The sequence below is a fragment of the Panthera leo genome, chromosome A3, assembly GCF_018350215.1.
Source record: "Panthera leo isolate Ple1 chromosome A3, P.leo_Ple1_pat1.1, whole genome shotgun sequence".
Lineage (NCBI taxonomy): Eukaryota > Metazoa > Chordata > Mammalia > Carnivora > Felidae > Panthera > Panthera leo.
In genome coordinates, this window is record NC_056681.1 from 42,553,129 (window position 1) to 42,571,243 (window position 18,115).

The 18,115-nt window shown below is 43.8% G+C and overlaps 1 protein-coding gene across 2 annotated transcripts in view; it reads left to right on the forward strand.

Moving 5' to 3' along the window:
* Positions 1-18,115, forward strand: part of PCSK2 (proprotein convertase subtilisin/kexin type 2) — a 272,000-nt gene that overhangs the window by 243,848 nt on the left and 10,037 nt on the right. For both annotated transcript variants that reach the window (XM_042931671.1, XM_042931672.1), the window contains 3 exons: positions 7,650-7,865; positions 10,089-10,189; positions 16,889-17,116. In XM_042931671.1, coding sequence (XP_042787605.1) covers positions 7,650-7,865; positions 10,089-10,189; positions 16,889-17,116 — 545 coding nt within the window. The remainder of the gene's footprint in view (positions 1-7,649; positions 7,866-10,088; positions 10,190-16,888; positions 17,117-18,115) is intronic.

Here is an 18,115-nt window from a genome sequence, read left to right on the forward strand (position 1 = left end):
ACATAACCTACAAAGAAAATCCCATTTGATTATCAGTAGATTTCTTCAACAGAAACTACAGGCCAGGAGAGAGTGAATGTCCTAATTCAGATTTCCAGCCAAGAATACTTTATTCAGCAAAGTGACCCTTCAGATATGAAAGAGAAAAACAAACAAAAGCTGATGGAGTTCACCACCACCAGACCTGCCTTACAAAAAATGTTGAGGGGCGCCTGGGTGGCTCAGTCGGTTAAGTGTCCGACTTCAGCTCGGGTCATGATCTCACGGTTCGTGAGTTCGAGCCCCGCGTCGGGCTCTGTGCTGACAGCTCAGAGCCTGGAGCCTACTTCGGATTCTGTGTCTCCCTCTCTCTCTGCCCCTCCCCTGCTTATGCTCTGTCTTTCTCTGTCTCAAAAATAAAAAATAAAAATAAAAATAAAACATTAAAAAAAAAATGTTGAAGGGAACTCTTCTGCCTAAAATGAAAAGACAAAAATACCCCAGATTTTTACAAAGGTGATAGATAGAATCATAAAATTATAAACCTCTCTTATAATAGGATGTTAAATGTAACATAAAGCTTTAAAGAAAAAGGCATTAAAAATAAATATAGCTACTACAATTTGGAAATGAACTCCCAGCATAAAAAGAGACAATTTGTGATAACAAAAGTATAAAAAGGGAGGAGGAAAATGCCAGAACCTGTAGAGGCAAATGAAGATAAGTTGCTATCAACAGAAAAAGGATTATTTTATTTATAAGACATTTTATACAAATCTCACAGGAACCACAAAACAAAAATCTAGAGCAAAAACAAAACATCTAAAAAGCGGGGGAGGGGGCACATGGGTGGCTCAGTCAGTTAAGCCTCCAACTTCGGCTTAGGTCATGATCTCCCAGTTTGTGAGTCCGAGCCCCACGTCAGGCTCTGTGCTGACAGCTCAGAGCCTGGTGCTAGCTTCAGATTCTGTGTTTTCCTCTCTCTCTCCCCCTCCCTCCCTCCCTCTCTCTCTCTCTCAAAAATAAATAAACATTTGAGAAAAAGTTTAAAAAAATAAAATACAATAAAAAGCAGGGGAGGACTGAGCAAAACGTCATAAAAAACCACCAACCTAAAAATCAAACAAAAGAAAGAAAGAAAAAGAAAAAGACGAGACAATGGAGATACAAAACAATCAGAACACAAAAGATAAAATGGCAATAGTAAGTCCTCATATATCAATAATCACCTTAAATGTAAATGGATTGAACTTACCAATCAGAAGGAACAAAGTGTCTGAATGAATTGAACCAAGGACCTGACTGCACACTGCCTTCAGGAGACTCTTCCCAGCTCCAAACACATAGACTCAAAGTGAAGGGACAGAGGATGATACTCCAAGAAATAGTAGCCAAAAGAAAGCAGGTGTAGCCATACTCACATCAGACAAAATGGACTTCAAGCTCAAAATTGGCAACAAGAGACCAAGCAGGTCATTATATAATGATAAAAGGGTCAACACCGATCTTCTTCCACTAGAGTTACATCCTGATAAACCGATCAAAAGTTGAAAATATAAGTTGAAAATGCATTTCATGCACCTAACCTACCAAACATGATAGCTTAGCCTACCTTAAATGTGCTAGCAACACTTAGTTTAGCCTACAGTTGGGCAAGACCATCTAATACAAAGCCTATTTTATAATACAGACTTGAATACCTCAGGTAATTTATTGAACGCTGTACTGAAAGTGAAGAACAAAATGATTATGTGGGTACAGAATGTTTGCAAGTATACCAATTGCTTGCCCTCATGATCACGTGGGTGAGTAGACTGAAGCTTCCTGCTGCCTCCCACCATCATGACAGAGTACGGCATGTCACTAGATCAGGAAGAGATTAAAAACTCAAAATTCAGCGCATTGTTTCTACTGAATTGAGTATGATTTTTGTACCATCACAAAGTAAAAAAATTCTAAGTCAAACCATCATAAATTGGGGAGCCTCTGTACGTCAAGAAGACATAACAACTATAAACATATACACTCCCAACATCTGAGCACTGAAATATATTAAGCAAATACTAACAAATCTTAAGGGAGAAATATACAATACAATAACAGGAGGGGACTTCACTATCCCACCGTCGGCAAAGGAGAGATTGTGCAGACAGAAAATCAACAAGGAAACACTGGAATTGAAACACACTATAAAATAAATGGACCTATCAGACACATATAGAATGTTCCATCCACCAACAGCATACATTCTTCTCAAGTGCCTGTGAACATTCTCCAAGATAGATCATATGATAGGCCACAAAACCAATCTTAGCAAATTGAAAAAGATTGAAATCAATTTCAGCTATCTTCTCTGACCACAAAAGGCAGGAAATTAGAAGTTTCAACAAGAGGAAGGTGAGTAGATCTTCAAATATGCGGAAACTAAACAGCACACTTCTAAACAACCAATGGGTCAAAGAAGAAATCAAAATGGAATCAAACTGGGGCGCCTGGGTGGCTCAGTTGGTTGAGCGTCCAACTTTGGCTCAGGTTGTGATCTCACAGCTCATGAGTTCGAGCCCCCTGTCGAGCTCTGTGCTGACAGCTCAGAGCCTGGAGCCTGCTTCCGATTCTGTGTCTCCCTCTCTCTCTGCCCCTAACCCACTCGCATTCTGTCTCTGTCAAAAATAATAAAATAATAAATAAACACTTTCAAAAAATTAAAAATAGAAACAAATTATCTTGAAACATATTAAAATGAAAATACAATATACCCAATTTTGTAGGATGCAGCAAAAGCAGTTCTAAGAGGAAAGTTTATAACAATAAACATATATATTAAGAAATAAGAAAAATCTCAAACAACCTAATTTTACACCTCAAGGAACTAGAAAAAGAGGAACTAGTCAAGTCCAAAGATTGCAGAAGAAAGAAAATAATAAAAATCAGAGCAAAAATAAACGAAATAAAGACCAGAAGAACAGTAGAAAGGATCAGCAAAACTAAAAACCTGTTCCTTGAAAAGAGAAACACGTTTGAGAGCAAGACTAATTCTTTGGCTAGACTAAGAAAAAAAAGACTCAAAATTAGAAGGAAAACAAGACATGGCAACTGATACTACAGAAATACAGAGAATTTTAAGAAACCACTATGAATAATTATATACTAACAAATTACATTGCCTGGAACAAATGGATACACTTTAGCAACAATATACCCAGACTGAATCAGGAAGGAATAGAAAATCTGAACAGATCAATAACAAATCAAGGGATTGAGTCAATTAAAAAATAACACAGAAATCAGAAATCTCTAGGTCCAGATGGCTTTGCTGGTGAATTCTACCAAACATCTAAGGAAGAATTAGCATCAGCCCTCCTTAAAGTCTTCCAGAATATTGAGAAGAGGGAACACCTCCAAACTCATTCTATGAAGCCAGCACTACTTTGGTAGCAAAACCAGGTAAGGATACCACAAGGAAAGAAAACTATAGACCAATATCCCTGATGAATATAGATGCAAAAATTCACAACAAAATACTAGCAAATTGAATTCAAGAATATGTTGAAAGGATTATACACCACGACCAAATGGGATTTATCCTTGGGATACAAGGATGGTTTGACATATGCAAATCAATAAATGTAACTCAAGCATATCAATAAAATGAAAGATAAAAGCCACATGATCATCTCAATAGATACTGAAAAAGCATTTAACAAAATACAGCATCCTTTCATGATATAAATCCTTGATAGATTAGATGTGGAAGGAACTAGCTCAACATAATAAAGGCCAGATACGATAAACCCACAGCTAACATTATACTCAATGGGGAAAATTTGAAAGGATTTCCTCTGAGATCAGGAACAAGACCAGGTTGCCTACTCTGCTTACTCCTACCCAATATAGTAGTGGAAGTCCTAGCTACAGCAGTTAGGTAAGACAAAAAAACAAAAAGCATGCAAATTGGAAAGGAAGAAGTAAAATTTTCACTATTTGATGATGATGTGTTCAGGGGTGCCTGGGTGGCTTAGTTGGTTGAGCGTCTGACTTTGGCTCAGGTCATGATCGCACAGCTTGTGAGTTCAAGCCCCGCATCGGGCTCTGTGCTGACAGCTCAGAGCCTGGAGCTTGCTTCAGATTCTGTGTCCCGCTCTCACTCTGCCCCTCCCTTACTCATGCTCTGTCTCTCTCAAGAATAAACAAAAAACATTAAAAAAAATTTATAAATGCACTTGCCTTCTTAAAAGAAAAGAAAAAGTCCTGTAGGAGGGGAAGTGGAGGTGGAGAAGGGAATTCCAATGTAAAGGGTTGGGGCGAGTCTGATGGCCGGTCTACTCTATGAGCATGTGCTACTGACGAAGGGTGGGAGAGCCCCAGCAGACAGCCCACCCTCCAGGCCCAGCTCCCTCCTGCAGTGCAGACTGCTGACCCATCTCATCCAAGTCTCTAGGTGAGCCTCCCAACCCCATCTGGTCTTTGGTTCTCCTTTACCACGGAGTCTCTGGATAAAATTCCTTCTGTTGAACTACGTATAGCATTATTTGCCTGACTGAACCTTGATTGATACAGTGTATTGATTAGGATGTTAAATTTATAAGTTAACTTGGGGAAAATCGACATCTCTGCAATGCTTTCTTTCTGTCCAAGATCATCATGTATTGATGTGTCTTTCCATTGGGTCAAATCTTCATGTGTCCCTCCATAGTCTTCAAAGCCTTCAAAGTCTTATTTAGTACTTAGCTCTTTTTTTTTTCTTAGTTTCTTGGGTTTCTTTCTAAGTATTTTACCCTTCCTGTGGTTAGTATAAATGGTGCTTCACATCGAATTCAATAGGTTAATATGTAAAGTCCTTAGGGCAGTCCCTGGCATACAGTAAGTGCCATAGTAGTGCTTCTTCTCATTATCATCTTAGTTTCTTTCATTGTATTCCCCAACTTATTGTTGGAATATGGGTCACAGTTGTTCGGTCTGTTTCTGCCCAGCTCCTGTTCAGGAGCAGCTGGGGGCAGAACTAGATCTTGGGGCATCAATTAACAGGAAAGTAAGGTGTGCCAGCAACAGACCCATTCCATAACCAGCTCTCTTATAGGTGCCCTTTTCCCATGTATCTGTCCCCAGACTACTTGAGGACTATTTGGTCCTGATACCCAATCATTAGATGTAACTATTATTATGTCATATAAACACACACACATACACACACACACACACACACACACACACACCACATCTTAGAAAAACAAGGCTTACTATTGCTAGGAATCACAGTGGCAAGTCTTGTGGGCAAGTCTTACAGTCCAATACAAAACTAATGTTTGCTGCTTACTCCTCAGAAACAGGCTGACAGTTGTGCTCTGTGCATCAGTGGGCCAGGCCACATAACACACTGCCCCCCAAACTCAGTAGTTTAAAACAACCACCATTTAAGTCCTGCTCATGGGTCTGCAGGTCAGCTGGGTTGTTCTGCTGATCTGGGCCAGCCTCGGCTCATGCCAGCTGGCCTCACTCATGCATCTGTGGTCAGCTAGAAGGTGAACTACAGACTGGCTGGTCTGGAGTAGCCTCCCTCCTATGTCTGCCACTTGTGGGCTGTCAGCTGGGATGGTAATCTGGGCTAAATCTGTCATCAACCAGCAGACCAACTCAGGTTTGTTTCATGGTGCAACAGAATTGAGGGATTCTTGAGACCTATGCTGGGAACTGACACAGCCTGACTTTCCACCACTTTCTGTTGGACAAAGCAAAGACAGGAAGCCAGCCAGATTTAAGGGGTGGGAAGTACACCTCTCCTTTTGGTGGGCAAGACTGCAAAGTCATATTGCAGAGGAGGCATGAATACAGAGAAGCCTGAAAAATTAGAGTCACAATCGTCTCCCAAAACCCTACAACACAGTGACAATGCTTCTAGCACCGATTACCTTTTAGCAAAGGTTGCTTTGTCTCACCAGCAGCCCATCTGTGGACTGATTCAGAGGAAAGTTCCACGTTTGGTGGGCTTCATCCGTTCACCCTGATCCACACCTGTCTCAATTTCATTGGGTGCCATTTCTTGACATTGAGCCCAAATCTGAGTCTGTCTGAGCGTGTGATCCCCTGCACCAGCTGTAGGGATGATACATTTGCCCGTCTGTCCTGGTTTCTGAGAGCAGTTACTGACTTCGGTGGAGTTTTCCAGTATTGATTTTCCAAGACACTGTGACCGTTCTCAGCTGGTGGCTGAATAAATCTTTGTTGATGTATCGACTCAGTCAATCAGAGGCTAATTAACTCCAAGTCCTGTTAGAAGCAATCAAAATGTTTTTTCTCATTGCCAGGAGGCAGAGAGACCTTGGAGGTAATCCGGTTGTCTCTCTGCCTTCTGGCATCTCTGCCCTTAAGCCCCTGAGTCAGGACCATAGACCCCTGATGGCCACGCAGGGACAGACTTTCTCTGTCATAACATCCATATCTTCTGGTCCTGGGGAGTTACTGAGTTGCCCTGGGCCAAGCCATGAAGGAAGGGGGTGGGGGGTAGGGGCGGAGGCTGTACACCTGCCCTTACCTCCCACACTGCATGGCTGATCTGCCCTGCCCACCTAGCCTGCAGGGAAACAGAGTACCCCCAGCCCTACTGCCCCCAGAGTCAGAACATAGGAAGCCAGAGGGGATGGGCACTCCTGGGTTGTGGAGGGAGAGAGAATACTCCTAGAAGACAAAGAACAGGAAAAGAAAAGGACAGGGAAATAAGAATGTGGTTGAACAGAAGAGCAACATGAACTGTAGGGATTTATAGCTAAGCTTGCTGTTTATAACTAATTAGCACATAGTAATAACCATTGTGCATATTATTATGTGTTTAAAGTTATTTTTGTTCATATAAAACTTTCTTCCTATATTTGGTGTTCCCTTACACAGGTAAAATGTCATATAATATTGTGTTTAAAAGAATTCTAGTATGATCCAACCGGGTAAATACACACACACACACACACACACACACACACACACAAGCTTGCACACATGCACGCACACACACACATATTTGATATGCAAGATTTATATATGTTGGAGTAAAATGTGTATTTTAAACTTAAAATATCTACGTATATATGTAAATGTATATATAAAATATATAACTAGAAAATCAGAGATATATAAATATCTTTTACATCTTATAGAGCTAAGGATAAATATAAATGTACATTTACATTTTTGCTGAAAAAAAAAGTCTGAAAGGAGGAACAAGAATTGGGTGATAATGATGACCTGTAGGAGGGTTTTTCTTTCCTTTTTCTTTTCATATACTTTGATTTCTTACCATGAGGATGTACTACCTTTCTAGCTTTTTAAAAGCAATTTTCTTGTAAATTTTAAGGCGATTCTTCCAGCTTTTCTTACCGTGTTACCCCAAGCTCAAACACTAAAGTCAGGTAACTTTTTGTATTGGATCCTTTGGACACAAGAAGGAGCATTCTCACAGCGCCCTGTGGGCAGCAGAGTGGTTTTCCAGGCACACAGAGCCGCTCACAGATGCCGAGGAAACCTGGCTCGCCCAGGCTGGCCAGCTCCTCCCCGGGCCGGGGCCCCGCCCCCTCCTCCCCGGGCCGGGGCCCCGCCCCCTCCTCTCCGGCAGCCCGCACCACCTCCTCCCCCGCGGGGCGCGTGGGATCTGGTGGCCTCCCTCCCTGTGCCCCCCTCCCCAGGGTCGAGGCGGCAAAGGCAGCATCTACGTGTGGGCCTCCGGGGACGGCGGCAGCTACGACGACTGTAACTGTGATGGCTACGCCTCCAGCATGTGGACCATCTCCATCAACTCGGCCATCAACGACGGCAGAACCGCCCTGTACGACGAGAGCTGCTCCTCCACCTTGGCCTCCACCTTCAGCAACGGGAGGAAGAGGAACCCTGAGGCCGGCGTGGTGAGTGCAGCCCCGGGCCCTCGGTGAGGCGGTGAAGTGCACAGCCGCTATGGGACGTCAGGTACAGAGTGACGTCATGCGTCACCACTGTGTGACTTCATGGGAAGAAGGGGATCTCCCCTCCTACCCTCAAAGAGTCAGCGCACCTGTTGAGGCTCTAGAGATCCGTTGTCTTTCAGGGCAGGTAATGCTTTGTTATCAAGGTAGAGCCATACGGTATGCAAGTCGGAAGCAAGAACTGTGCTTCCTTTCCAGCATATTTTCCATAGGTTGTCTTTCTTGTTTGTTGTTTTACCTTACAAATAATGACAAACTCTGATGATCAAAAAGTTGCCGCAGCACACCACTTATAAGGAGAACTAATATTAAGAACTAGTGCATCGGGGCACCTGGGGGGCTCAGTCACTTGAGCCTTGACTCTTGATTTCGGCTCAGGTCATGATTCCAGGGTTGTGGGAGAGAGTCCAGGGGCGGACTCTGCTTTGAGCGTGGAACCTGCTTAGGATTCTCTGTCTGCCTCTGCCCTTCTTCCCCACTCGCGAGTGCTCTCGTGCTCTCTCTGTCCCCCTCTCTTAAAAAAAAAAAAGAAAAGAACTGAGGCATCACACCATCTGAGCCAAGAGCCCATCCGTTTATTACAGTAATTAAAAAGTAGTAGGTCCATAAGCCCTCCAAAATTGGGCACACACGTGTTTTCTCAAGGCAAGAGCAATGGTTTTCATTCTATTTTAAAATATGTCCATAATTGAGGGGGAAAAAAAAGATTAAGCATCCCAGAGTTAGATTACTTATTGCACTTTTCTGAGCAGTCCTTCCTTCCTGGGCAGCTAGGTAACATGGTGAATTTTCCAAATCCCTTTAAAATCTAATCGGTAGAGCATAATGAGCCTTTTTGGATCTCTTCCTCTCTCTGGGTATTTCACTCACATATCAGCCTTTCCTCAGACCCCCAAGCCCTGAATTTGGTTGGTGATTCAGTAGTTCTGCTGAGCTCCATTTTGACTGGCCACCCACCTCACCTCTCCTGTGAGCCAAGAGATCCCTTTATGGAAGGGACACAGACCTTACCTGCCTCCTTCCTTGAGCCCTCCTGAGCTCCCCCTTGGTCTTGGGGAACCAGCAAGTATGCCCGCTCCTCCCAAGCAGAAGAAGGCTTCAGCCTCTCCTATCCTAGGAGAGCTATATGGGCAGAAAGGGAGAAGAGCAGAGCAGAAAGGAAGTGAGGGAGGCCCCAATCCTGTTCTGTTTGTGATGCTTCACTCCTCCGCCCCCCCCTCCCGCCAGAAGGTGTCCCTCCCTACTCCAATGGTGTCACTTTGTCCTCAACCTTGTCTATGACTCTCTTTCTTCTTGGGCCCGGGAAGGGCCTTGAGTTCACTCTGAATATTGTAACTTTCCCCCAATAGATGCCTTTAAACTCCCCTGACACTTTGTACCTCAAGCTAATAGGCCTTTCTGAGGATCCTACAGACAAACAGAGGAAGGAGAAGTCCTGTGGTGTATACATGATCTTAATGAAGCCCCTGGCTTTCACCCTGGCTCATTGAAAATGAGCAGTTTTTTTCTTCTTCGTGTAAGTCCTTTAAAACCTGATGGATCAGTCTCCCCACTTAAGAATTCTGGAAGTGATTTCTCACACATCCGTTATCGTGGCTCCATGTGTCCCAGCATCTCCTCATGGTATCTAGAGAAACATCTTCTTTTTACTGGCCTGTCCTTCTAGGCAAACTTTAGCCCAGCGTGTTTATTCCTCCCTCTTTGGAAATGCCACCCTTTCCTTTCTGAAGGGGGACAAATGACACTGTGAGCTTGGGTTTTCCCAACTGATCCCAGGGCAATGATACTCATGGTTGCACTGACTTGGAGGTAGTATTGACTTGTCAACTTTTCACCTATAGATTTTCCTGTCAGGACCCAGGAAACAGATGTCTCTCTAGTCTTTGGAATAACTGCAAATATGCCTCTCTGAACAACTGACTTCTTTTTATCTTGTGAGCACTCAGACTGGCACGGGTTGTCCCTTTTTGCATGGGCTACTAGGAAGCTTGAATAAAAGGTATGGCAAGATAGATAGATGGATGCTAGCTTATCCTTACCTTCAGCTTAATCTTCAGAACAAGGTAGAACTTAAATAAAAGAAATAGACAACCCTCTGCCTCATATTGTTTTGGGGTTCAAACTAGCGTGACTTACTCGCTCATGATTGAATATCTTCCCTTCCAGGCAACCACAGATTTGTATGGCAACTGCACTCTGAGGCATTCTGGGACATCCGCGGCTGCCCCCGAGGCAGCTGGAGTGTTTGCACTGGCTTTAGAGGCTAAGTATGTTTCCGTCTCGGGGCCAAGGGTAGACTAACATTTGTCTTTCTACCCAATACCAAGTGTCTATGGAGGCAAAAGTGGGTGTGAGAGTGTTGAAGAGTCAGGGCCAATGGACTGTGATGGACATTTCTGAATGAACCACGGGCCCTAAGTGATACACACATACACACACATTCCACAAATAACATCCTTAGGAAAGCACAATACCCCGACACTCCATAGTGCATATCAGCTGCTTACTCAGATACCAAGTAGGGGCAGGTAGATATTTCTTTGTGAAAACCATCTGGATCCTTTGACTGTTTTACTTCCATAAGACCATCAGCTAAATGAAAGAAAACTATTGCCAAACTAGTATCTAGCAAAGCATTTCAGAACGTGTGGTAATCAGGATGCCTATAGTGAAGATTCATTAGCTTATAAGGCGAATTCACTTTTAACACTGAGACGAGGTGGGCAGAATCACACAATGTAGACCAGGAAATGGGCTTTACTAAGAAACCTTCTGAGCTACAGGTAGGAGGAGATTATCTTCTCTTTTCTCACCATCCCACGGAGAGGCCGCATATTGCTGTTGCTGGACACACTTGGATTTGATCCCCAACAGAGTTTCCTACCCACCCACTACTCTGAGAGCTGAACATGTGGTCTCAGGCATCACCCGTGTGGTGTGATTGCAGATGCCCACGCTGTGGGGAGTTGTTCAAGAATGCAGCACCAGCAACTTGTGAGAGGTTGGATTCAGGTCCCTGGGGAAGGGGCGTTGAGTTCCCATCCTTGTCAGTCGTTGCTAGGCAACCGGAGCTTCTAGCGTCAATCCCCAGGCAGCCCTCCTCATCTCTCTCCATATATACAGTGTGCTTTCTGACTTGCAAAGAAGGTAAGCGTTGATTCCTGGATAGGAAAGGACTTTGAAAGATTATCTAGTCCAACACTCTGTCTTTAAGCAGAAAAGGCGTAATTGCCTTCCTCTTACAGATAAGGCCCCCAACTGGGAGTGACTCCTTTCATTGGATCAGGCCATACTCTGATTCTTCTAGCAAAAATCAGGTGGAAATTTTAGGATTCCAGGAGACACTGATTGAAGTGTTCCTATGAAGCGCAGAAACCAAAACTTGCTTCGTATGTGCATTTCCTGAAGATGAAACTGTTTATCTCAAGGCCTGTCAGGCCCCGGTGTCTGAGCTGGCTTTGCTCACTCCAGGCGGGAGCAGACAAACAGTGGGAGCCTGCTGGCTGCCACTGAGCCTTGAAGAGAACAGGGATCGGGGGTGCTCCAAAACTGAGAAGGGGTTTCTGGTCACCCTTTCCATCTAAGAGGACAGAACTTGACTCAAAGTCGCCTTGCATTTTGGCAAGCAAAGAGTCAGTTGCCTAGGCCTCTGTGCACACAAAAGGACAACCTAAATACATGAACATAATGGAATAAGGCTGCTGGATCTCTAAACAGGTTCATGGGCTGTGCACCAATCATTCGCCATTCTTTAACACCCTTGCAGATAGCCTTACAGAAAAGGCATCACCACCTGGGCACACTTTGTTTTGGAGCAATGGTTTTAAATCTCTGTTGCCATAAAGAGGAAAAAAGTGATCCTTGCCAGTGGTGGTTCAAGCCCATCCTAGGAGCTAGTCCTAATATTCCCGAGAACACCAACTGCCTGAGGTTGGGTCCACACCCTGAGATAGAAGTTGGTGGCAAGTAATTTATTAAGAAAGGGCTCTCGGGAGAAACCAGGATAAAGTAGAAGAAGCAGGTTGAGGATGAGGAAGAATCCAAGTAAGGATGCAATTTCAGAAGTTTCAGCCTCAGCCTGATCCCATGGGGAGCTCTGGCGTGTAAATTATGCCTCAGAATATGTTCTCCCTCAGGGCAAGGATGCTGGCCTGCCATGTCCTGGTGGTGGCCAGTCACTGGCTGAGAGCCATGCCTGGGAGGGAATCTCCAAGGCTCCTCTGGCTTTCTGCACCTGTCGGCAAAGCAGCTCCAGTAGCTGGCAGTTAAAACCACTGGTCAGAGCAAAATAGCCCCAGGAGATCATCCAGGGGGAGGAGCTGGGAAAGCCCCTCCATGAACAGTTCCAGCAACTCATCTCTCTTTATTGTGAGATGAGACAACTTGGGGACCTTGGTGACCCCCAGTTGTGTCGACAGCAGTCGAGGGCTGTTTGCCACCCAGAGGTCCAATAAGAAAGCTTTTCCAAAGCAGTTTGCATGCAATAAACAAATTATCCTACGTAAATGTATGCCCATCAGGACCCATGAAAGGGGAACAACTACCCCCCAGGACTCCAGGGGAAAAAAGGGAAGCCATTATTCCTCTGTCCTGCCCAGTCATTACTTGAATAATGTACTTTTCTGCCAATATGCTTGAAAATGGCTTCTTGAGTCACAGGGAATATTGTTCACATTTCCCAGTGTGACCAACAGTAGAAAAAACTCCAAATGATTTCTTTGGGCAGGGGGTGACTGCCAGCTACAAATATTTTGCATTCTCTCTATGACCCAGGGCTTTCTGTGTGGCTCGAGAAGGCTGAGCTGGGTTTGAGGGGTAGGTCATAGAGAGGTAATTTTGTGGCTTGATGGAACCATCTGTGGTAATATGGCCCACATATTGACTAAAGTTTCCAAAACTGACCTTCCAGAAGATGGATTTTTTTTCATGTACACTCTTAATCGAAGCGTAAGAGACACAGAGAAAAGTGCACAAATATTAGATACAGCTCAGTGACTTCTTACAAAGCTAACAGACCCCTGTTAACCAGCATCCAGATCAAGAAACAGACGATTACCTAAGTACCAGTATATGCTCTTTTGCTTCATAGTATGTCTGAGAGATTCCTCCGTGGTGTCGTGTGTGGCTATGGGTCATTCATCCTCATTGTTAATTACCCCACTGCATAAATGAATACTTGGGTTGTTTCCAGGTGGGGGCTATTATGAGTCATATTGCTGTGAATATTCTTACATATTCATTCTTTCGGTGAACGTATGAATGCATTTCTGTTGGGTGCATACCAGGCACTCAAAATGCTGAGTCACGGGATATACATATGTGCTGTGCTAGTAGATACCCCCAGTTTTTCAAAGTTTTTCCAAATAGCCATTGACGCTCGCTCAGGCAGTATGAGTTAACGGTGGCCCCACATCCTTGCCAACACTTGGTATTGCCAGCCTTCCACACTTTAGCCATTCTTATGACTGTTCAGTAGAATTGTACTCTACTTTTAATTTGCATTTCCCTGATAACTGGTAACGTTGAGCACTGGATGGAATTTTGAAAACAATAGATTCCCACATCTCAACCAAGAGTCACCAAATACAAATCTCTGGGGTTATGGATGGCCCAGGGATTTGTCTTTTCAAGCGCTGTTCCAGGGACTCTGTAAGTAGCCAGCCTGTGGAAGCTCCGTGGCCTGGGCATGCAGTAAAGCAAGAGCTCCATGAACCTATGAATCAGGATATACTGTTGTTTGCCAGGTGACCATCTGGACTCTGCCTCTGACTGGGTCAAGATTGGAAACAGAAAATCCCAATGACAGTAGTTAAACTGAGACAGGGTTTTATTTTTCTGCCATGTGAAAGATGAAACAGAGGTAAGGAGCCCAGGGCTACTTTGAGGGTGCCCCTGGGATGTGGGGAATCCAGCTCTTCCTAGATTTCTACTCTTCCACTTTCATGTTCTCGAGATGCTGCTGGAGCTCCAGCCATCACACTGATATTTCAGATAGAAAAAACTGGAAGAGCAAAGGGACAAAAGATACCCACCATCGGAGTCAGCCTCGTCTAAAGTTTTTTCTGAAAAGCCTCACCCAGTGGCTTTTGCTTATTTCTCATTGACCAGAACTGTCACATGACCACCCCAGACTGCAGAGGAGGCTGGGAACTATAGCTTTGTAGCTGGTAACGTTGCTGTTCTGAATAAAATTGAGGTTTTCTTAAAAAGGAACAGGGAGGGTAGATATGAGGGAGACAATAGCTATGTCCTCCAGTCTCCCGGTATCTACATGGGCAATCATTTACCACCTCTGGATCTCTGTTGTCTTACCTTAAAAATATAGAAAGGGCACTGAGGCAGGAATCTACATCTGTCACTAGTCCCCACGTGATTCTGATGCAGGAGACTTGAGGACCAGAGTCTGAAGCCCCCTAGATGGGATAACACATCGGCTCCACTGTTGGTTTTCTTGGTATTGAGAGCTCCCCCATCATGGCAGCCCTCCCTTTTTAAACACTGAGTTATCGGTCTTTCCCGCTGGGCTGTAGCCTCTGAGAGAACATGGAGCTTCCTATGACATGCCCACAACTATCACAGTGCCTAGAGCTGGTATACACTCAGTGAACCTTCATAGAATCACTTCATTGTGCAGGACCTTTCCATATACCTGTGCCTTATTTTCCCAACCATTATATAAAATATTTTTCATGTTATTTGTCCTATTACACTGTTCACAGTGACCTTTATATTGTAGATCATCTGTAAATTTACTATTTTTTATTATTTGATAAGCATAGCCTACAATTCTTGAGCTACCATGGTAGGAATAAAGCTTAAAGCAGATGGAAGAAATACTGTTTTGCACAACAGTGTATTCTGTCAATTCTGAAAGTGTTCAGAAGGGGGAATCATGAGGGACTTAGTTTTACCTCTCAGGTATGCGTAAATGGCTGGCCAAACAGTGTCATAAACTCCGTTACATAAGAGTATGGTCTATCTGGTTTATTCTAGAAGTGAGAAGATCTTTGTTCTGATGCATTCTCTCTATTTCTCATGGACTCCATGAGAATAAAACTGTGGAGAAATATCTAACGAGCTCTCCAAGCTCCAGGAAGCATTGCATGTTTTTGTGGCAGAACCCCCAGCAAAGATGGGCGATAATCCACCTGCCAGCCTGCCCTCAGATCATCTCGAGACCACCAGCTCCTCATTTATCAACACTTCTGTTTTTAATTAATTCAGAATCTCATTCCACCAAAACACTGAGCTTTTAGCCATAATCAACTTCTGGAAGTTTCACCCCATTCACCTGGGTCCTGGGAACCATATCAAGATATGTTCATAAATTTCCCAAATAAGCAGTGACCTTCCTTGAAACTTTCTCCTTAATAGCTGAAGGTCTGCATTGCAAGAGTACATGAATCATTGGCATATTTTGGCTGTGACTCAAGGCTTTGAACCAATGAACGCTGCATGTATTGAAATCAAATGAGTTATGTTGTTCCTGGTCTTTTGAATTATTTGACTTCTAAAGAGAACCACAGAACAGGGTTTTTCCAACTTTTTGATTATGACTCTCAGGAATAAATTTTGCATAGCAACCCAACACCACACACACATACACAGTTCCAAGAAAAATAGTTTCCCGTAGTACATGCTAATTCACGCTCTTACTCTTTTCTGTTCTGTTCTGTTCATTTTTTAATGATAGTCCCATTCATTAAATCACGGGTTTTCAAGCCTAGCTGTCTACTAGAGTTGGCCTGGGAAGTGTTAACAATTTCCAAAGCCTGAGTCTAACTCCCAGAGATTCTGATTTCATTGGTCTGAGATGTGGCCTAAGCAATGGGATTTGAAATGTCTCACCAGAAGATTTTAATGTGCAGCCCACATAGATAATCTGTGCAGTTAAGTTGCTTTCTTGGCCCACAGATGGGTCTGACTTGCCCTTTGAAAAACACAGGCAGTGAGTTATATTAGACGCTTATTTCCAAAGACAGTAGCGTCTGCAAGCAGATGTGCTTATTCACCGGACAAACAGCGTACAAAGGACTGCTGTCCTGGGCCCGGGGGACACGAATATGCTGACGATACCATCTCTGCCCTTGAAGAAATGACAGCCTCATTTGTACAAATGGAACATAGCCATGGAGCCAACACCCAGATCAAGAAGCAGAGCACTGCCTTCACCCAGAAGCTTCCTTGTGTCACCTTCCAGCCCCTCCTCCAAGACTAACCACTAACCTGACTTCTAACAGCACAGATTAGTTGGGTCTGTTTTGATACTTTAAACAAAAGAAATAGTATACAGTATGTTCTCTTCTGTGTCTGGCTTCATTAGGGTGACATTCTATTTGACAGATTCATCTGTATTATTCAGCGTAGCTATAGTTCATTCGTTCTCATTGTAGGACAGCATTTCACATCCAATAAATACACCTCAGTTGGCTTATTCATTTTATTGTGGCTAGGTATTTGGGGCTTTGTCATTTGGGCCTGTGAATGTTCCAGTACATGTCAGGTGGATATATACACACATTTTTGGGGGATGCATACCTAGGAATGGAGCTTCTGGGCCATAGCTTGGACACTGGGACAACATGAGAAGATACAGCCAAATGGTTTTCCAAAGTGTCAGCAGCAAGTTACAATCCCACGTGCAAAGTATGTGGGCTCCAGTGGCTTCACATCTTTGCCAGTAATTAGTATTGTCAGTCTTTTTCGTTTCAGCCATTCCAGTGTGTGTTAGAATGTGCATTTGAAGTAAATTTATTTAAGTAAGAAAGACAAGATGTTTAAATGTAGATATATAACGGCTCTAGATGTTGCATGGAAATCCTCCCTTCGCGGTTCATAGATGTTCCAAATCCTACAAAGGGTATATGTGCTTAGTCATTCTCTCTCTCTCTCTCTCTCTCTCTCTCTCTTGCCTTGTGCCCTCCCCCTTACCCTTGTTCTCAAATCTCTCTGCCTCTGGTATCCAGCCTGGGTCTGACCTGGAGAGACATACAGCATCTGACTGTGCTTACCTCCAAACGGAACCAGCTTCACGACGAGGTCCATCAATGGCGGAGAAATGGGGTTGGCCTGGAGTTTAATCACCTCTTTGGCTACGGGGTCCTTGATGCAGGCGCCATGGTGAAAATGGCTAAAGACTGGAAAACTGTGCCCGAGAGATTCCACTGTGTAGGAGGCTCCGTGCAGGACCCTGAGTAAGTGGGGGGTGGCAGTTGCATGTTGAAAACACCCCAGAGGTGGTGCTGTGGCATTGGCAACAATCTCAGATTCCCTCTCTGTCTGCTTGAGATACACTGGATTTGATTCAGGGACAACCAGCTTCCAGGCAGAGCTATAGAGCTGCACAAGCCCAGGAGTCCCATGTACGTAGAACACAGTTAGGTGACTCTGAACCCGTGCTTTTAGGTGTGATCCTTTATTGTTTCACTGGCTTATACTATTATTTTTAAGTGCACAAGTCAACCAGTGTAACTAGGTCCCAGATCACTAAATAGACCATGACCGTGACCAATATCTCAGAAGTCCCTTGTGTCCCCTTCCATCATGGCCTCCCCAAGAGTAACCACTATTCTTCTAACTCCGTAGATTATTTGGCCTGTTTTATACTTAATATACATGAAATGAGACACTGTCTTCTCCTTTATATCTGGATTCTTTAACTCAGAATGATTCATCCATGTTTAGCGTACTTGTAGTTGGTTTATTCTCATGGCTAAACAATGTTCTGTTATGTGACTATAACACAATTTTCTTATTCGTTCTACTGGTGAGGCAGCGTAAGGACTTGATTTGATTCTGAGTGAGGTAGAAAGCCATTTGGAGGGATTTGAGTGAGGAGTTCCCCACACAGAAACCACCAGTCTGGTCACCTGCACCTACGTCCCTTTTAACTTCCAATCACAGCAAGAGGATTGGATAATAAGGACCCCTTGTATTTAATTTCTCTCCTCGTTGATTCATCAGTAAGATGAAAGTAGCAATTCTTATCATTATTTTGTTTAATGCAGGCATTGTTTACATACAGTGAAACGCACAGAACTTAAATGCATTATTTGGGTTTTGATGTATACATCTAGGTAGCCACCACCCGATCACGTGATGGAACATTCCATCACCCTAGAAGGATTCCTTGTGCCCCCTTTCGGTTCATCCCCACGTCCTATACACAACCATTTTCATTCCTGTCCCTATAA